Raw genomic sequence first — 22743 nt, 5'->3', positions numbered from 1 at the left:
GCAAGAAGACAACCTATCTCCAATTAGAGAAATATTCGATGACTTTGTTAGTGTCTGCATGAATAGTTACAGGCCAAGTGCTTACACTACCATTGATGAGATGTTAGAAGCATTCAAAGAACGATGCAAGTTCAGACAATACATTGCAAATAAACCTGCAAAATATGGCATAAAAATATATGCACTCTGTGATGCTAGAACATTCTACACTCTAAATATGGAAATTTATGCAGGAAAACCAGGGTTTCGGAGCGGAGCGGATCAACGCTCCGACTGTTGCCCACGCTCCGGAGCGAGGAGCGAGATTCTAAGAAATGGTTCGCTCCGCTCCGGAGCGGAGCGATGTCTTACTCCGCTCCGGAGCGGAGCAGCGGGAATCGGAAAATTTCTCGCTCCGCTCCGGAGCGAGGAGCGAAGTTTTAGAAAAGGGTTCACTCCGCTTCGGTGAGGAGCGATACCTTGTGACGCTCAGCTCCGGAGCGAGGAGCGATATTCTAAGAACTTGCCCACTCCGCTCTGGAGCGACTCCGGAGCGCTCCGAGGTTGGATAATACGAGTGTATACAGAAAACTAACGATCAAAGGTTCCGAGTACATTAGTAATTTTGTTCGTGGAATTTGTACGGCATTTGAAAATCACCCGTTATTGTTGTTATAAAACTGATTATTACTAAAGCTAACGCCACGGAAACAGTCCAGAAAAGATTACGTCACTTACCTACAGTGTTGCCAATAATAAGTAAGGAATAGTCCTTACACAATACACCAGGGAAGGCACAATCAACCGCATACGTACGGTCACGGACACTGCCGGCTTGTAATGAATACATTGAGTTTCAAAGGAATCGTTACAAGCCGGCAGTGTCCGTGACGTACAACGCGCAATGTGTCAACTGTGAAGCGTAGAAGAAGTGTGGCAAACCTGGAGGGCCAGTGGTGTGGAGAAGGCAAGGGGAAGCTTCGATCTTCACTGGACTGTTTTCGTGAAGAGAGCGATATTATTATTATTATTATTATTATTATTATTACATTCTCATTATCACTTTTACTACTCTACTACTACTTCTGGGACAATATATTTCAATAGCAGGTAAAACCTGTGGTTTTATAAGTTGAGAGAATGGAACCACTCTCTCATTTCGTGCCACCAGGGATCGCGACTGAAACTCATTTCGGTTCAACTTCTGGTTCGGGCTAAGCACTTCGGCATATCGGCCCGACGTTACAGTCCACGCCGCGGGAGAAGTGAGTTATTCCGGAATATTGGTTCGAGTAACACTGGCGAAACTACTGCAGAAAATCCATTCGACAAAGGTCAGGAGCGCGCAGAGGAAAGCCGAAGCAACTTGTACGGAGGAAGATAAAAGGCAGACAGGTTGCTAATTTTAAGTTTTCGATTTTTGAATGTATGAAGTTGAAAATCGGAATCATGCTTATTAATGTTACCGTAGGCCAATAAGGAAACGTTTTAATTTGAAATAGCTACAGAGTTTTCATATCTAACTTTTTAAAAATCCTGACACTAGAAAGTTGAAAACCGGCTTAACCAAAAATGTTTACTTTTATGAAGGTATAAAGTCGAAAATCGGAATGCTGTTTGTATACAGCTGAACAGGGGAATTTAAATAGTATGAAATACAGGGTTGTCATATCGATTCTTTTTCCCAATTTTAAAGGCAGGAAGTTGAAATAGGTATTTAATGGTTACATACGTATACTACTGCAAAAAATACAAAATGTCTGGTTGCCATATCTAACATTTCAAGTTTGTAAGCAGTAACCTGGAAATAGGCATGGTGGTTATAAGAAAATTGCAAAAATTTTGGAAAACGACGAATGGAATGTTGCTATATTTAACTTTCTGAGTCTGGAAAGCCAGAAAACGTATACGTATAAAATAAATATTTTTTGTATTGAGTACGTTGTACACAGCAAATTGAAAGCAAGTTTTCAGTAATGAACAATGTGTAGTCAGCAGATAAGTCGAAACAAGATGTATAAACCTTAATAACCGTAATAAACACAAAATGTAATATTATCTACTTGCATAGGGTCATGTCCTGAATTTTATGGTTTTATTTTGAAAAACAGGGCTGCGAGCAATAGTACGTGCCTTCCTCACTGATGTCATTTGATTTGACGGGCCTCCCCCATGGCGCAGTGGTAGCGTCATTGCCTTGTAATCAAGCGGTCCCGAGTTCGATACCCGGTGGAGGCACAAGTGGTTCGGATTCCACTTTAAACTGTAGGTCCAGTCCCGATTAGCCTTACTGTGCATAAAGTGGACTTAAAACACCAAATCAATCAATCAAGTCATTTGATTTGATTTTTGTTACTTAGCTTTGAATTTTGGCTAATCGCGACGATGATAATGAGAGAATTGATAAATGTGAACTGAAAAAAAAGTAGCGCGCTGTACCCCGATAACATAGTCGTAACAACGTCGCCTTGTAATGAAGGAGCACTGGGATCGATACCCGGTGGAGGGACATAGTGGCTCGAATCACACTTTAGGTAGGATTTAAACTGTAGGTCTATTCTCGATAGCGTATTGTTGAGTCTTTAATCCACCAAAAGTCCATAACAAAAGGCATTGTTTCAACGTATGTTGAATGTATAATTGCAGTGTATATTGTGATAAATTAATCCTTAAGCAAATATACATTTGTAATTCTGTTTAACAATAAGAGACTTCACTTTCCTTTACATCTATTCACAAGAGCATAAAAATACAACTTGGAAATTCATTTACAAACGAACAACCTCTTATGCATGTCTTTTACGTATGTGTGTGTGTGTGTGTGTGTGTGTGTGTGTTTTCTGAAATCTGGCAAAGTTCTAATAATGTATTCACTTCAAAAATGTCTATTTAATATCAGAAAGCATCATTGGGTATTCAATATCAGACGAATAACGAATTCCATGGGAATATTTCAGCGAGTTCGTGGATGTGAGTTCAGCTCTCAACGACAAATGGTGTTGGTTTGACCCGCGTTATTGTCATTGGTGTTTCCTTTGTGTTTGTTTCTCTATCACAGTATATTTCTTTTCCATAGTTTCGGTGTCCTATTTTTTTACCGACTTATCTAGGATTTGTTTAAAATTACGGATCATGAGAAATGTACGATTAAAGGCAAGGCAAAGGTAATAGTCCGGAAAAGACAAATTTAAACTTATACTTAGTTGAAAGGACAATTGGTCATTGTTGATTACAATTATAGAAATAACTTGATCGAAATACTTTGTTTTCTTTTACATACATTTTTGTAATTCTCTTTGTGCACCTTTCGATTCCTACTTGAACAGGTAAACTATAAATAAAAACTCGGCATGGTTTCCTTCAATTCATTATTACAGTATAGATCTTCCATGATTCTCGTGGCTTATGATGCATAGAATTAAAAATTACGGATTTTTCTTTTTTGTTCTTGTATATTGATTTAACAAATCTAGTCACCTTATAATTCCATTAACCGAGACTGGTTGGAATGATTTCTCCATTCGCATGGACGTCCGGAAGGGAGGGGGCCACGCCACCCGGTAATGAAAGTCAATCAAAAAGTATATATTTCAGGCATATAATTTCATTTCAGTCACAGTAATATTAATTATTGCAAGGGCGTTGCAGGAACATGACAACTTCAAACTGTAGAATTTTTTTAAAGTTAGTAATACTACTTTGGGGAAATTCTGCCTGATTCTGCCCCCTCCCTTGGAAAAATACCTTGCTTGTCCCTTCCTGGAAAAAATCCTGAAGACGTCCATGTATCAGCGGCTTTAAAAATTTCATTAAATGTCCATACATCACCGTTGACAAGCACACATAATATGCATGTAATGATACAAGAGAACACAGCTTTTAAAGGCTTCTTTTTATGACAGTGAAGAGAAGAACAACACGCGCAAGTAATACTTTTAAAAGAGTACAATCTAGACAGAATTGGTGTAGTATAATTCTAATACAACTGGCAACACTGGATCTGTCTGGCAAAGGCGATGTCTCTATTATACGGATACGTCGAACGCAACGTACAGCGCAGCGAACGAAGTTCTCAACCCCGAAAGCACACACAAACAAGCTATGTGCCAGTTTCACTCTCCTTCCCTCTTGAAATGGGCACAAGACCAATGCGCTAGCCGATTGCACTGAGTCACCTGCAAGGAACACGGAATACGGCACAAAACGAACCTGTCTGTTGTATGGGGGAGGTGGGTCGGACAAATCCCCAAATTAACCCATTCAACACATAACATTCAAACTCTTATATCTAAGAGTCACAATACAAAATAGTTCATCTCAATACAGAAATACTATTTACGTAATTCATATTTCAACTTATATCAAATGAACAATTTACGTACTATAGCTCTCTCTCTCTCTCTCTCTCTATTGAGCCAAAACAACATTCTTGTATTGTTTTACCAATGTTTAATGTGCATGATTGATTGATTGATTTAGTTCATTTTACTTCTCTTCTTTGTCGCTTTTGGCTAATCGCGAAGATGGAGATGATTGATGTTATGATTAAATTAGTACTCTGGCAGTTTGTTTCTTTATACAGCATATTTGCAGAAGATACAATTCAACATACAAGTGTATAAAACAAACTTATTACTAACTTCGTTGGCCCTGTACAAGCCCATGCCGGGTTTTGAACCACCCTACGGATCCCTGACGTCATAGGGTGCTGTGCTGTAGAGCGAACACAAACAAAAAAGCTTCGGCCCAAAGTCCCCGCGCACCTCCCCCTTCACCCGTTCGACTAGGGCCATAAGGAAGCATGATCCACTCTGTCCCTCCCCTCCAAGCGGGGGCGATCATACAGACCAACAACTAGAGTACGTGGAAACAGGACTGCAGGCTCTTTTCCATGTGGTTTCACTATAACCACTCCGTCACGGAAGTAAGTCGACTTTAATGGGCACATTCCATTATTCATAGTTGAATTACAGCATTCGTGTAAAAAAAACAACTCCTAACCGGATCGGAGCGTGCTGTCAAAAGCACCACGCTCCGGAGCGGAGTGCTGTTGTATCACGCTCCGCTCCGGATCGGAGTGTACGTCTCAAAAAGCTGAACAAATTCGCTCCGGAGCGGAGTGCTGTTATATCACGCTCCACTCCGGATCGGAGCGTGCGACTCAAAAAGTCGAACCACTCCGCTCCGGAGCGGAGCGTGTCTCTCAAGAAATCGAACCACTCCGCTCCGGATCGGAGTGCTGTCGTACCACGCTCCGCTCCGGAGCGAGGAGCGGAGTTGAAATGACGCTTCGAAGTCGCTCCGGAGCGCTCCTTTAGTACACTCCGCTCCAAAACCCTGAGGAAAACAACCATCTGGGCCTTACCAAGTTCCCAATGATGCACAAAACGTGGTCTTGCGATTAATACGTCCAATTGACAACAGCGGAAGGAATGTGACCATGGACAATTATTTTACCTCCATACCTATAGCTAATGAACTTTACACCAACCACAGGTTGACACTAGTAGGAACTCTTCGATTGAATAAAAGAGAAATTCCACCGGAATTTTTATCTGTCAAGGAAAGGCTTGGAAACAGCAGCATGTTTGCGTTTGGAGAGAAACCATCTAATAATTGTCTCCTCTGCTCTTATGTGCCAAAGAAGAAACAGAAAAAAATGGTATGATGATTTCCACCATGCATAATGACGACGGCATTGATCCTGACTCTGGAGAGGCAAAAAAGCCAGAAGTGATTACTTTATACAATCTCACAAAAGGAGGAGTGGATGTTGTAGATCGTCTGAAATCTGAATATTCTGTTTCAAGAATAAGCAATCGCTGGCCTCTCACAATATTTTTCAGCCTTCTCAACATTGGAGTAATAAATGCTCAGATAATTTACAAAACAAATACAGGCGACTTGTTGGCTCGTAGAAAATTTGTTATGCAACTTAGTATGATGCTTACAAAACCACGTATGATGAGACGGATGTCAGTTCCAAATGTATCACTTCGTCTGAAGGAGAAAATAAAAAGTATTGCAAGCATTGAAAGTCTGCCGAAAACTGAGAGAACTCTTGAATCAGAGGAAAAGTCCCGATGTGCCTATTGTCCCAAAAGAAAGAATCGATTCACATATCATTCATGTAGTAAGTGTTCCTCCCCAAAATGTAAAGAACATACAGAAACAACTGTTTATGTTTGCCGTGAATGTGCTGCAAAAGAAGTTGACTCTGAATCTGATTAGGAACATCCTCAATTATAAAACATTTTGAATTTGAATTTATATCAATAATAAATTGTATTTTAATGTGCTTATTTGCATTAATGTTTTAAATATTCATAAAGAAGAATGCTGTAACAATGTAAAATGATTTCAGTGTTTAATAAAACATGTTTGATAAAATATATTTTGCAAATATTAAGTGATAACTGAAAAATAACAAGTTGTTAGAAAAAATCTAACACGCGAGTTATCGCGTGACACATGAAGGCGCGAGCGATCGCGGGTTAATATGAGTCCATTGGAATCACACCAAGTGGAGATTCTTTCCAATTCATCATTGATGACCTTACCATCGCATCTAACTGTTATTGGTGTAGTAGGTATATCTGTGTGTCATCAGCATAGAATAGAAATGATATATAGATTTTTGTATTGCTTTTGAATTTAAAATTTTGGGTGCATCAGCACTCAAAGGCTATTTTGCACCCGTCACATTATACGGGGTCCAGCCCCTTATCATAAATAAAATAACATAACTGTAACGTCGTGCTGTAACTAAACCATTAAAATATTCTGACTCGTTAAAAGCTGAGGCTGTAAAGGGGCCCTCAGCACACACAAGGACAAGAAAACAGGACAACACACACAAAATTATACTGGCCATAGTGCCAGTCGCCAGAGCCTCGTTCGTCTGTAAAATGCAGTCCAGGGTGTACTATGTGGATGTGAGGTTGACTTTTGGGCGCCTACGTGGAAGGTTACCCCTTACACCCCTGTATTGCTTTTCATAAGTCTGCCATGTATAAAGTAAACAATAATGGCCCTATAATACCCCTGAGGTACCCCAGTTTTTTATTGGCATAGATTTTGAATATGATAGTGAAATGCCAGACATTTGTACTTCTTGTGTCTGTCTGTAAGATACGAGTTGAACCACTTGATTGCTGATGGACTGAAGTTATAATATCTGAGTTTAGCTAAACGTAGATCATGCTGATCACTATCAAAGACTTTGCTTAGGTTTAGGAGGACTAGTATGACTAAACTCCATTCATCCATGAATGAGGGATGTCATCTGCTACTTTTGTGTGTGCAGTGGCTGTAGTATGTTTACTGCGAAAACCTTACTGTAATTGCTCGCCTCAACAAATTTGGTGAGTTGCTGGCACACTACTTTTTCAATAATTTTTAATGCTGGAAGCTGTTGTTATCAGCAGAGGTATACCTAAGGTGGGGCAAGTAAGGCATGTGCCCTGGATACCAATAGCAGGGGGTCCAAGAAAGCCAAAAGAAATAATACTTGTTGGAGAAAATTAATTTTGAAAAACTTTTGACAAGAAATGAATTTCAGAAAAGAAAATTCAAAATAAATTTTAAAGAAATAATTGATTCTGAATGGATGTTGTCAGTAGCATGGTGAACACAAAACTATACCACGTTGGGTGGCACACTAGCATGGCATCTCTGAGTACTTAGTTCTTCGAGCGACAGCTGACATGTAGCAGCAGCTAAATGTCAAAGCCACCTTAGTTTCCTAGAAGTTTCAAGAAGAATCTGATGTTGTCGTTGGTTGCATTTATTGTGTGTGTGAATATTCTGTTAGTTTCCATTGAGGCAAAAAATGTTTGCCAGGTTTGATCTCATCAGTTAACATTGAAACAGACAAAGGAGGTCTATTGTTTTGTATTTAGAGATTGCTTAGCATTAAGCAAACATTGGGGAAACTGAAAAATGCCATTCCTGCTGTTTTTTTAAAGTTGGAGGTAGAAACTAAAGTGGAGTGCAAGGGTAGAAGCAAGCACACTGGTTCTTCTTGAAGTGGGTGAAAGCTACAGCTGTTAAACTGATGGGCCACTATATGAAGAAAATCATGTTTAGCAAAGAAACAGATAAGAAAAAATGGAATTGGAATTACATGCATGTGGTGTGGGGCTGGGAGTTGTGCTTTCCCTGCATGTTGTTTATGCTATTTACACCTTTGGTTTATCAGTGGTGCTGCAAAAATGGCAGTTGGCCGCCATGGTCCAAGTTTCTAGAAAAAATATCTTTCTCATTAATATATAATTCACATAATTATTTCTAATGTTTTTAATTCACTTTGAATTGCCCAGCTAGATATGCCTATTGGTTCCAATTGAAATTTTAATTGGATTGAATTGGTTTTTAATTGGAATGAATTGGATTTAATTGGATGCTGGATGCCCAATAAAGGTATCAAAGGAATGTCAAGAGAAACCAATTAGAAATACAGGATAATTTCCAATTGGTGAATTGTATCCAATTGTAAGTTTGTTGGAACCAATTATTTGCAGCTGTAGATTTGGAAATTTCATTACAATTAGAAATTAGCCCTGCTGAAAATTTCTACTGTTTACAGAATGTATACTGTTTTCAACTATCTTCTACTGTAAATTGAAATGTACTGAAACCCTATGCCATGGCTACTGTATTTCAACAGTAGGGCTGGGGAAAAGATTGTGACTATTAGCCACTATGAGATTTTAAATGATCTTTTGAAACAATTTGTAATAAATTGTGTTAAAATGGACCCAATTGGTGAATTGCAGCTAAATGCAATACATCAGTTTGAAATATTCCTGCAGTAATCTGTACCACCTATCAGTCTTTTATAATAATGGATGCAAATTACTGTGATTGAAATGAAATTACATTTGTGAAATATATACATTTTCCAGGGAGGTCATCAGTCCTCGATCCCTCTCCCCTCTCAGATGCCCATGTCAATGCATATGAAAGAAACTAGAAATTTATTTCTGACTTAACTTATTCATCCTCAACTTCTTTCCAAGGTAAAGGTAAAGTGTTCCCCTGTGCATAGCACCACGCCTATTGCTAAACTGAATATGTTATTTGCTTAAAGCCTAATGTTAGTGTGGTGTTGCTTAAAGCCTAATGTTAGTGTGGTGTTCTTCTTGAACGTTATAGTTGAACCTTTGATATTTCACACCCAAATCTCCTTCTACATTTTCTCAACATGTTTAAAATTTTCACGAAGGCCCGATTTATGGTCATTTTGGGTATAAATTTAGTCTAACACCCTCTAAACAAACTCACACACCACAGATGGATGAACCTCTGGTGAAAGACCAACCAAAACACTGGGTATTACAGTCAAGATATACCACAAAAATGTAATAAGGTAAGAAATGTGATCAAAATCACCTGCCCTGAAGCATGAGCTGCATCGGTATATTTCTACCATATTGTGATAAAAATTGTGAAACTATATCTTATCTTAAACAAGAAACAAAATAGACAATATATGCTGAGATTGATTGATTGATTTTTATAGTATGGGCACATCAGCACATAGGCCAATTTGCTCATCATGCAGCACAGGCATAACTTGGCAGGGACAAAAAAAAAAATTCAGGTTTATGGAAATGTATAAGTTAATGATAAGTTTGTTAACCTCCTTGAACCTGAGAAACAATGTAATGAGTAATTTTTATGATTTTGCAAATGTAAGTTATTTATCAAAACAGTTTTGGATTATATTTTTATGGGCTTTAAAATATTTTCATCCTCCCCCCCACTTAAGTTAAGCTCTAAGTTTGATTCTGCCCTCCCAAAGTGAGGTCCTAAGTTACACCTATGTCATGCAGTATGGGGATAAGCCCTTTAACTAAAACAAAATTAAGGACAGGCCCCTAGCAACAAAATATGTTTGTTAAAACTTTCCTCACTCAATTATAAAACTAAAAACTAAACTAAACCCACAGCGCTACAGCCCTTGAAGGGCCTTGGCTTCCCTACCGACTGCTGGTCTCCCTCCCACACTGTTCCTCCGTCACCTGTTATAGCGTGGAGGTCTTGGACCAGTATTTGGGTGACGGGTGATCAGCCCGACGAACCCCCAGCCGTTGTTGTAGGTCTTCTTGACCGGGTTCGCTCACTCACTCGGAGCTTCCCAATTTCCTCACGATGGTGGGTTGCCACCGGCCCTATACGTAGGCCGAAGAAATTCCGACCAGAGCCGGATTCGAACCTACGCCGTCCCGCAGCGAACGATCTCAAGGCGAGTGAACGACTTAACCCGCTCGACTACGGAGGAGGACAAATTATAAAACTAATTCAGTCATTAATTATTTAACAAGAACTAAAACTATACTGTCTCTGATAGGCGCGGCTCGTGCATTTTTTTCCTGTGGGTTCACAGAAGTCATACGACACATATTCAGTTTCCGCAAATATACTTTCTTCGCCAAACAAAAGGATGGGGGAAGAGCTTAAAAGATTGGTACATATTTTTTTCATCTGTGAGAATGAGGTTTCATAGTAGAGGTGTGCGAATAAATTTAGGGCTGCTGAAAAGTAGGGTGTTCCGTATAGGATGCCGAATTACAAAATTCAATAAAAATAGGGAAAATATCATGAAAATAGTTATATTTCACATATATGTAAGCAGTAACATCTCCCATTAACGTATGTAAGACAATGTCAGCATATGTCCACCCCTACTGAGTCTGCATGCATTTATACGCTTCACAAAATTATTGATAACCCTCTCGCAGCAGCAGTCTGTCCCGATGCCTTCAATCACCCGTATGATTTCCACCTTCAGTTCCGAAAGGGTTCGTGGTTTGTTGGCATACACCTGTTATTTTACACCCCCATAAGAAGAAATTACAGGTTGTAAGATCACACTCCACCTGCCAAAACCCACACCACACAGTCGTTCTCAGCGGATGGATGGATTTCACGCTCCTGGATTATTCGAGGATTTTCAGAAGGAAACCACAACAAACTACTCAAAATAATTTAGGCTACATTAATCGGCATGACAACAGATGCCAACATTGGTAAGAACAGGTCTGCCAACCTCGAAACAAAACAATAGCACTCGATTCAAATTCGGCGTTCTATACGGAACACCCTTTACAATAAATCGTGCATCTATGAAAGAAATTTGGGGCATTATTGGAAAATCCTGGATGCCCTCAGGATTTGTTCCAGGGATGGGAAGCAAGATCATTTTTTTTCAGGGGGACAAACGAGGCACATTTTCCCCTGTAATAGTGTTGTTCTCTCAAAAAATACTCCTTCAGTACCTGCAATGCCTTTATAATAATTATCATAAATTACTGTGACTGAAATGAAATTATATGTGTGTAATGAATAGTTTTAGGTTGACATTAATTTTCCAGGTGGGTGTGCCCTCTTTTCCCCTTCCGGACGTCCATTCCTGCAATTAAAAAATGACTAATCACAATGGTCCTAAAGGAAAATGGCAAGCAAAGGCAAGTGCGTGGTTCTAGAAATCAAACCTGAAACCTTTTCATTTTCTTTCTTCAAATTTGAAGTTGGTCGACCAGCACACGCTTTATATCTAATTTTCTTTCAATGGACGAGAAAGTTTGTTTACATTAATTGGATTCATTTTAGTGGTCATTTCTTACCTGTGCAAACAGCAACACCTACACTAGGCTACACTGTATCAGATGACATAACATAGTCCATTCTTTGCTTCACTCACAGCATCAATACAATTCAGTGGTGTCTCGTGGCCTCAAATTTGGCCGGGGCTTATTTTTTAAAGAATTTAAAATATAATGACAATTCATATGAATTACAAAAAATAGGTATTTTTTTCTTCTAGACTACAAAACTGGACTTACTTTTTTGAAAGAATTTAAAATGTAATGACAAATTACATGAATTACAAAAAAATGGGTATTTATCTTCTTCTAAACTACAAAACTGGACTTATTTTTTTGAAGAATTTAAAATATAATGACAATTCACATGATTACAAAAGAAACAGGTATTGTTGTGAAACATACCTTTCTACGAACGTTGACTCCTGTTCTTCTGTCCAGCAAATTTTGTTATTACTTTTTCGTTGAAGCCCTCTATGTTTGAAATGTATTCTATCTCTATTGTAAGCAAGTGCCAAAGCATTTGGTCTGTCTTGTCCCATTGCATTTCTTAAGCAGGTTTTAATACGCTTCAATGTGCTGAAACATCGTTCAGATTCAGCTGTTGCCACTGGAGTTATTAAAACTATGTTTGCCATTTTTACTGTTTCTGAAAAGGTATCCTCTAAATAATTTTAAATAAAAAATGAATGCAATCTACTGATAGAGTTTATGTTTTTCAACTCTTCACTACAATAAAGAACACGAAGTTCCCTCTTTAGTTTTCCCTCTTCTATGAAGGGATAATAAATCTGGGAAGATGCCTCTGTTTAAAGATTGTTCTCTTTCATTATGTCCTCGTAGAGCAAGTTCATGTCGACCACAGAATTTTAAGCAATCGATAATTCTATTTAATATATGCCTATTTTTCCAGACAAATTCATTGTGTCTTGTAATTGACAGCCTATGTCCTTCACCAATTTGTGTTCGAACATCAACCCTGCCAAACTCACTCAAACATAGCGAATGAAAGCCACCAAAACACTACAGAACAACACGCGAGATCGAACGCGACGCAACGGAATTAGCCCCGAATTAGCACCCAAATCCATTGCACTCTCCCCTCCTCTCTCTGCTAGCATGTGACCTTCACTGTAGCGTAGGTGGGTGTAGGCCACGCCTTCCTTTGCGACGTGCCCCGGAAAACGATAATTGACATCAATGCCGCTAGGAGCCCTGTCGTATCCATTGCAACAGACGATGAATTTACGTGGGTAAAAATCGCCTTTTAAAAGACTGTGTGATAGTTATGCGTTATGGTGATTGATAATTACGTGAATACGTCAGTTTTTCTTTAGGGGCTAAGCCCCGGAAGGCCCAACGGATGAGACGCCACTGATACAATCTTTGTCAATACTTTGTAACAATTATCCAAACACTTCAAACACTAACATAGAAACAAACTTGAGATATTGACACTGACAGGATTTGTCACGTCTTCCGTTCTTGTCTAAGGAAAAAGTCTGAATGCATGCACAAGTTATAATATTAAAGTCTCTTTTATTTTAATTCATTGTATCTAATTCCACCTTTCATTCATTTCTACTCATCCTTCTCTGCCACAATTTTGCATTTATGCCAAGACGTTCGGCACAAAAATTATTCCACAGAGAAGATTGAATATGTAATGAATGCGCTTTAAACTTGAATCTCACAAGGCAACACTGGAAGGGAGGAAGCAGCTGGGTCTCACTCGCAGCGAGAGTGGTGCTTTCTGTTGCGAGAGCACAAACTGCGCATGTCCGTTTCTTTGAGATATAGGTTTAGCAGTATCCTCTTCCATGTATTTTGCCCATATAGCCACCCCGAGCTTCTGCCTGCTGCCTGAACCTTCACTATGGCATGAGATGTCCTTATGGGGTTCAACTGAGGGTTTGCACCATGATGGCCGACTCACAGTTTCTCTTTCTCAGCAAAATAATTAATTCATCGTGTTACGGACACAAATACATGACTTATTGTGTAGAAATTTTAGTGAAAAATTGCCAAAAGGTACAGACATTGTTTATTGTTCAACTGCTCCTGGTCTCCGAGGACTAAAAATCATCTTACCTATTAAAGGTGAGGCTGTAAAGGGGCACTCAGCACACACAAGGACAAACAGGACAACATGACTCCATACAGGATTATCCTGATCGTGGATCCAGGTGCCAAAGCCTTGATGGCCTGCAAGAAGCAGTTACCTGGATATACTTTCAGGTCCTTACCAGAAGGTCACCCCTTACACCTCAGAAGCCTAGAATACCAAATACACAAATTTAGTTACTGATGGAGTCTTAAAATTCCTCTATATCTTCAATAAGTTAACATGAGTTTCATGTGACACTTTTGGATTTAATTGTACGTAACCTAACTACATGCTTAGTATTTTAAACATAGAGTAGAGTAGCATAAATCTGAGTGGGAATGTTTCAGAAACTTCTTAAACATTTTTCTTTTTACCAGTTCTAGAATACAAGTTGATTAAGAGTAAATGTAATTTTGAGAGTAGTTTTTTCTGATTAATTTATTAATCTTATTATGACTCCATCTTTTTGACAGTTTGGGATTTTTGTGTGTGGAGTTATTATTATGATGTGTTCAAGTGCTTCTGTTCTAATTGGGGCTCAGGATAAATTTGAATTTGAGCGATACAACAAGACAATATACCATGTCAAGCTTTCTCCATTTGTGAAGTTATTCAAAGATGAGTTGGTGAACTTAATGAAACGATACAAGAATGATACAGTACTTCAAATGTCATGGGACACTACACAATATTTTGTAAGTACAATTTTTAGAAGTGTAATTTCTTTTTAGTGAGAGTTTATAAAGTCCAAATAGAATGAAGTGTACAATGGCTTCATTAGTCTGGTTGTTTATGCAAAGGATTTTTTTTATCTGCGAACAACATAACAATATTTTACACAATCCATGCCTTTGCAATTCACACCCACTGGCGTGTGCAGGGAAGGGGGGAACTGAAGGTGCTACAGCCCCTCCCAAAATTTCAAGATAAATAAAATTTGAAATGAAAGCAGCAAAGAACTCGAGAAAAAACAAGTGGTAAATGTAATCTCGACTTAAAATGATCTCCAAATGCCATTTTTGTCCTTGTACAACTTTTGAAACCATTAAAAAAGTAATTGCAAAATATTTTACAATGTATCCTACCCCTATCTAGATAGTAAACTATATAGCCAAAAGTCACCAGACACCCAGGTGGACGTGGCGGTAGCCTGGGGCTGTTTTTCCAGGTTTGGGCTCGGGTCATTAGTTTTGGTCAAAGGCAACATGAACAGTGCTGTTTTTAGGACATTTTAGAGAATAGCATGCTGCACACACTGTGGCAACAGTTTGGAATGGGCCCTTTTCTCTATCTGCATGATAATGTTCCTGCCCATAAAGCAGGGTCCATTGCATCGTGGTTTGAGGACAATCATGCGATGTGCTTAGATGGCCCGCTCAGTGTCCCGACTGGAACCTTGTAGAACACCTTTGGGATGAACTTGAGTGTCGGTTGCGTGCCAGACACACTCGACTGAAAACCACCTATGAACTATTCATGAGGCTACAGAACGAATGGAAAAAATTCCACCAGGAATACACCAGAACTTAGTGGAAAGCCTGCCCGGAAGAGTAAATACTGTAATAATAGCGAAGGGAGGTTCGACATCTTTTTAGTTACCTGGCTGATGTCTTTGGAATGAACAGCACTGGGTGTCCGGTGACTTTTGGGTACATAGTGTAGCTCTGTGATATCCACTTTTATAAATCCAACCCCCTCCGAAAGAAAATCCAGAAAATCCAGAATCTTGTATGGTAGTTTTTAAAGCACGTTTCTAGTATTTTTTGTACTAGGTGGATTAATGATAGGTTTGTAATATACTGCTAAGAATGAGAAAACTGCCTGCTGAAGTTAATTTCTGTTGTTGTGTTGTATATATAACAGGCATGAATAAGAATTTTCGGAATCCCATGTATTCCTTATGGGGAATCAACTTCAACATGAAGTTACGGCTAATCAAATGGAAGTTTCGACTTTTCCGCTGGTGAAATTCATCTTTGAACTGCCCTCTTCCCGTTGACATCTCTTTCTATTCCATCGGAAGTTTTATATTCCCAAGAGAACGAATCAAATCATACTCCCATATGGTTAATGCTTTTTCCTTACCTCCTGGCAGTGTTGCCAAACCTAATGCACAAAGAACTAAATTTCACCTTAAATGGAGTTAAAACTGACTTTCATGGAGCTAGACTTATGAAGGCTGGATAAAGTGCCTTCTAGGGTAATGTTAGTTGTCAAAGGGGTGAGGCACTGCTATTATCGTTAACTCTAAATTGATGACAATTTATTCTTAGTTTTCAACATCTACATCCGGCGGCATCGCCCATCTCAATAATCCACCGATGGTGGTATGAAATCGAAAATAAAGAATTCCCTGATAACAATATTATATCAATTTCACATCAAACATTGTGCTATAAAGAAGTAGCTGGGGAGATAAGAGGGAGTGAGGCGACGCAGCCAATATAACAATATCATGTCACTTGCAAAATGTCTAATTATGACAGAAGTTGGTCTATGTGGGCCGGAACCAGTGATGGCATCATAGTGGGGCACGGGGGTGGGCATCCCAGTTCACAGCCGAACAAGTACACGAAAGAGCCAGATCTGGCTCCAAGAGAGCTAAGTTGGCACACTGTCACGGATGGAAGGGCTTGGGAAGACTCTCGTGGAAACTGTATTGCATGCCCTTAACAGTAGCAATCAAACATGAGGTAATGATAGTTTGCCGAACCAGTTCATAGATTTACTTAATCTGATCTATTCACGAAATCACAAACGATATCCAACCTAAAAAGTTTTGCCATTTCATATTAACAGTAGTTTTGCCAGTACAAGTAATGAATTGGATAAATAGAGTTAACGTGTTAATATGTATTAGGTTGGTTCATTAAGCAAAATCTCTACACAGAATCCATGTACACAACACTGACACATGAGCAAATGGTCCGAGAATAATAATGCTAAATGCCAGGACAAATTCTCAGGCATATACCTGTAAACTTCATGACAAATCTTTCAAATCCACATTTCTGTAGAACTTTTCAGAAGACTTTATAATAGTTAGGGACAATTTTTTTACTAATAAAGTTTATCTAGTGTGACTTCTCACATAAGACCAAATTTTGGAATTTTGAAACTATGAAGCATTTATTATTTAGATTAAATGGTAGAATATGGAAATATAACCTGCTTCCTGCACTTACACTAAATTTTATTGATCTAACGCATTGTTTACTTTGATTATTCTGTTTGAACAAGGGGTGGGCAGATTAATGGAAAAACTTGACAAGAGTTACAAAGTACCCTCTTAATATGGCATATGAATGGGTGGAAAGATTTAAGGACAGAAGACGTAATGTCAGTGATGAACACCAGAGTGGATGCCAGTTTGCATGGCGACTGAAGCAGTGAAACAGCAGAATGACCAGCAAATCCATTAATTTAGTTCATTCTCCCCTGACTTAAACAATTGTCTCCATACTGAACCTTCATTCTGCTGTAGATTTCAGAAGGTTTCACTTTCTCTGACCCCAAAAGACGAATAGCACTTCATTGCTCTTCTACGGTGCAAGTCAACAGTGGAGCAGCGATGTTGTATGAGCTACTGCACAGGCGCATACTGCTCGATCGTCACAACACCTTTATGGTTGCATGGGACCACTTTCGCTTGCTCAAACTCAATTGATTCTCCCACGCTCGAGCGTGCTACACTCGAGTGTACTGCACTTGTATGACAAGCAACATCTCGTATTTCAGAGCCTAATTAGCAGCACTGTCAACCTAAAACCCATAAAACATTAAAACGTTGACCAAGGCAAAATTTATTGTATACAAAAATATATACACTAAAAACGTAACATTTCCACCCTCTAACACGGTCTTCTTCAAAAAAAAAAAAAAAAAAAAAAAGAAATTGACAATAAATATGCACTGATTTATTGCTTTATTGTGAATCTTTATCTGAAGAAGGCACTGTTAGAGGGTTGAAATGTTACATTTTTAGGGTATATATTTTTTTATACAATAAATTTTGCCTTGGTCAGCATTTTAATGTTTTATTAAGATGGAAACAAGGATTAACAGTGTTACCAAAACCCATATATGGAAGGAAACCACTCTGTGCAATTATAATGCTAAATCATAATTCTGTATACAGTACATATAAAAGTGTTCAATATCTACAGACGAAATGTAAAATGGATACACATGCTGACAGACCTGCCTAAGCAATTACAAATATTGTATCACAGCGTGTACATTATTGTTCACTTTCTGAAAAGGATAATCAGATTCTGGGAAATAAAATGCAGTTATATATTCAATTGAACATTATTTTAATTTGATAATAATCGTAGAAACATAAAATGTCAGCCTAGACAGTTTCAGCCCCTAATCATCTATTTCATTTTCACATATCTTGGTAAGATATACAAAACTGCATTTTGACATGGATATGATGACTATGTTCACTTAATTTTCAATTTCACTTCGTCTTTTACTTCACGATCCATCTTTGAGGACCACTACCATAGACAAATGAGTGAAATATGTGTTTGAGAGTTCGAGTGTATTCAACTCATTTGAGCAATTTTTGCTAAAGCAAAAGACCTATAAATTCTGTATGTCATCTAGCGCTGCCCATGCAAACTATTTGCAGCTCGAGCAAAAAACGCTCATTGCAGCACTCTAGTAAGGTACAATTTTGAATCCCAAGAAAATACAATTTTTTCTTCGTGCATGAAGTTTAGAATAAAATTCCTGTTATTTAATGACTTATCCTTGTATTTTATGGAGTGAGTCTTTTTATTCACTCTAACCCTCATCCTTTCTCATCCAAGCTTGGAACTACTGTAGCATTGGCAGAGTTTTCCACATAGTTACTGGCCATAATTTTAACTTGCAGAGGAATGACGGGGCCAACACAATATCAGGAGATTGCTGCTCAAACCATCACAGATCCGCCTCCATGTCTGACAGTAGGGCACAGGGAGTCCAGAAAGTATGCCTCTTTAGGCATTTTCCACATATTCACATGTTCCGTTGTCAGAAACAATTAGAAAGATGACTCATCTGACCATATTATCTCTATCCAGTCACCACAGGTCCATGTCTTGTGATCATGGCACCACTTTTTCATGCACTGTCATTGTGGATGGTAATCAGAGGTTTAGGAATGGCAGTCTTACCATAGAGTAAGACTTACCCTTAAGGTTGAGTTTATGAAGTTCCTGTCAGACTGTTTTTGTGGAAACAGGATCTGCCAGATGTTCATTCAGTTCTGCTCTCACTTTTGCCTCTGTACTTCTTCATGACAATCCTCTTTAATGCTCATGGATCCCTGTCCCCTAAGGTTGGCTTTTGTGCACTATGTCTCTTCCCTGATGTCACCTTGCCATGATTTATGTATGCTAACATAACCTTCGACCTTGTCCCCCTTGCTATACCAAATAAAGTGTCAATCTTCATTACTGATGCACCAACTAAACACTCTCCAACAATCTGCCCTCTTTGTCTTTGGAAATCCAATAGGTCTCCCATTTTTATAGCTTTACCTTGAAACAGTTGCACATGAAAGTTCATACTGCACTGATTCAGGCTCCACATGCAATAGGCAAACATCGTGATAATGAATGCCCATTTCAATGCATGACGATTCAGTGCTGCCAACTCACAATGAATTACCCTTCCCTTAGCAGTGTGTTTCCATAAATCTGGCCACCCCCTGTAAGTGTGTGTGTGTAATTGTATTTCAAGTAAGTTGTTCTTCTATTTCATAAAATCTTTCCACAATTGCTGTTTTATATTCATTAAGAGGTTAATATATTTTTTATTACCAACAGCTCGAATGTTGTGGCATTATGGGTCCTGATGACTGGTTCAAGCTCAACAAAATACCTCCACCATTATCATGTTGTTATTACAAATCTAATTCTTTCAAGCGGAAGGGGCCAACTGAGCCAAATTTCTGCGAGAGGCAACACAAGGTGTGTATTCAAGCAATTCTACATATTTACACTCAAACTCAGAAACTGAGTTTAATGTCACTAGAGCCAATCCTCCATAGGACTTTAACAGTGGCGTGTGGTGAAGTCTACACTTGGGGTAGCAATCAGTGGCGTGCTCAAGGGGGGTTGGTGTGGGCCATACCCCTCCCCCCTTTAGGGCCCAGTATTCCTAAAAAAAAGGAATGTCAATAACAGGAAAAGATTGCAAAATGATGAATGAGTACTAAAAGAAAGTACCCGCACCCCCATTCGAAAATAAAAAACTATTTGATATAACTACTAAGCCAGAGACCCTGGGTTCGAATCTCATCTTGGCCATGGGTGTTCTTTGTGTGGGTCCCTTCATCAATTTTATCGTATCTTCGCGATTAGCCAAAAGTGGTGGAAAAGCAAAGTAAAATAAAAGAAATCAAACAATCAATCAATGATTTGATTTCATTTTTGTTACTTAGCATTGCTTTTTTGTCACATTTGGTTAATTGCGAAGATGATATGATAAAATTAATGGAGGGACAAACACAAAGAACACCATTCGCAGGTCGGGGTTCGAACCCAGAACTCCTGGTGTTGTAGCATGCTGTTATAACCACTTCCCCACAGCTGGTTGATTTGATATTTTAAGTGCACTTTATGCACAGAAACAAAACAGGAAACAAAACACACTTTTTTGTAGTTTCTTCAATAATATTCATTTGGCTTTTTGAGTTTTGAGATATATTGTTCATTCCAAGTTATTTCATTATTCACTGCAGAGTATTATAACACATAGGAACACGAATGCGCGCTCATCACAGGTTCGAATAATGGCCTGGATTATTCAAATGAGGTCCCATCATCAATTTCATCATATCATCACTCATCCTCATTTTTGCGATAACCAAATGTGGCAGAAAAGCAAAGTAAAATAAACCAAACCAACAACAATATGAACGTGTGTTCTCTTGCCCAAATAAATACATCCATATTTATGACTGTTAGAGGCCAAGAGATTAGTATATTTAAATAAAACACTACTAAAACGAGAGCAAGAGAGAGCCTGAGCACATATTTGTAATTTAATCATTATATATTCCATATTTGAAAAAAAAAAAGAAAAGAAAGAAAGCATAACATTATTGTCTGCACATAAGAAGTTCCCATTTCATAAACAATAAAACTACATCGGTTTTGTAAATACAGAAAACGTAAGTACTGCAGAAAATTTTCTCCTAAGTTCTTTAGAGGATTTAAAAAGGAATCGAAGGAAAACCAATCCCCTATGTGTTTCTATAGGAGATAGACTGGGGGACCTGAAAGCAGGGACTTTCAACCATTTCAGCGGGGGACGAGGGGGTAAAGGAGGTAGAGGCAGAAATCTTCCCTTTTCCTTTGGGCGGTCGTTTCTACCTGGAACTGGTGAGGCAGAGGAAGAGCGAGCTAGGCCAGCTTTGCCTAGGGACGAGAAGCACGTGGAAAGAAAAGTGTTGCATATGAACTGTGGCTTTAACAAGACAATATATATATTGTGATTTGAAAATAATTAGAGATGTGAGATTGATTGATCTATCTCTGCTAGACTAGCTACTCCTCAGTGCACGTCACTGGACTTTAACCAAATTTCTGTAGGAAAGGAGCACATGTAACACAACGGTGGGGGAGCATGAGTGGCTAGAGAACACTACTCAAAGTACACAAAAGCATTTCTGTGGTGTTGACAGCTCTTGTGCCAAACCAAACATGTATGTACAGAGGTTGTTCCGCCTACGTTTGGCCAATTTCGTTCCTTCCACCCTGCACTCAGAATGAACTCACCCAACCTTGGTCAGGCATGTTTGTCAGTGTAGTGTGTGAGCTGTAAAAGTGTGGTTGTGTTTTCTCATTGGGCCAAAAATCCCGCCAAAACTGAGCCGCTTTTTGGGAGGAGTGCGTTGTATAACTTTCCAAGTGTTTGCATTTTCTCGCTTGGCCGAAAATGTTGCCAAAACAGTTGCTTTTGGGAAGGTTATGTTGTAGCCTTTATGACGCAAATTTCAGTGTGTCAATGATCAGGAAGTAGTGTAAGAGCAAGAATTGTGACGTTAGTTTGACTTTATTCAAGAATGTGATCGGCAAGTATAAGGATTGCATGGCCCCAGCGTTCGGTTCTCCAACAAAGGGGACGAGAACACGGCCGTGCAGACAAGCAAACCACAAGTATGCAGGCGAAACTTCGCAGAATGGACATGCAAGAGAATCCACCGACCCAAAGACAGATGGAAAATCATCTAAATATGTCTTTGGAAACTGTTAACAGCACCTTGCACTTGCATACTGGTGGTGGCTTGTGTGCACGGCCATGTTCTCGTCCCCTTTGTTGGAGAACCGAACGCTGGGGCCATGCAATCCTTATACTTGCCGATCACATTCTTGAATAAAGTCAAACTAACTTCACAATTCTTCCTCTTACACTACTTCCTGATCATTGACACACTGAACTTTGCGTTATAAAAGGCTACAACATAACCTTCCCAAAAGCAACTGTTTTGGCAACATTTTCGGCCAAGCGAGAAAATGCAAACACTTGGAAAGTTATACAACGCACTCCTCCCAAAAAGCGGCTCAGTTTTGGCGGGATTTTTGGCCCAGTGAGAAAACACAACCACTCTTTTACAGCTCACACACTACACTGACAAACATGCCTGACCAAGGTTGGGTGAGTTCATTCTGAGTGCAGGGGGGGAGGAACGAAATTGGCCAAACGTAGACGGAACAACCTCTGTATATGAAATGGATGCACAGACACTCACAAAGAAACACCTATGTCAGCACCAGGACTCTTACCTGAGACCAGCCAGGCAAGATAATGGGTCCAGCACTTACCCATGCTTATGAACCAATCTGGCATTATTCCATTAATTAGTCTTCTTTAGTACTAATAAGTGTTCTGGATTTTTTTAATTGTTTCATATGCCAATGCTTTAATAAGCCTTGGATGATAATTTATTAATTTGTAAATGCATAAGATGCTAAAATCATTTATTTGTATTATTTTTGCATATTGTGGTATGTAAGATCCAAAAATGTTATTTTCAATATTTTTACA

At 38.9% G+C, this 22743-nt stretch overlaps 1 protein-coding gene across 2 annotated transcripts in view; it reads left to right on the top strand.

The window, feature by feature from the left end:
- LOC145997220 (uncharacterized) overlaps window positions 1-22743 on the top strand; it is a 136649-nt gene that overhangs the window by 102666 nt on the left and 11240 nt on the right. For both annotated transcript variants that reach the window (XM_083133992.1, XM_083133991.1), the window contains exons 4-5: window positions 14169-14390; window positions 19518-19661. In XM_083133992.1, the coding sequence (XP_082990118.1) occupies window positions 14169-14390; window positions 19518-19661 (366 nt within the window). The remainder of the gene's footprint in view (window positions 1-14168; window positions 14391-19517; window positions 19662-22743) is intronic.

This window comes from Lepisma saccharinum, chromosome 13 (genome assembly GCF_977018435.1).
Source record: "Lepisma saccharinum chromosome 13, izLepSacc3.1, whole genome shotgun sequence".
In the NCBI taxonomy this organism is placed as follows: Eukaryota; Metazoa; Arthropoda; class Insecta; order Zygentoma; family Lepismatidae; genus Lepisma; species Lepisma saccharinum.
Note: the sequence above shows the minus strand (reverse complement) of the source record. Positions and strands in the feature narration are given on the sequence as shown.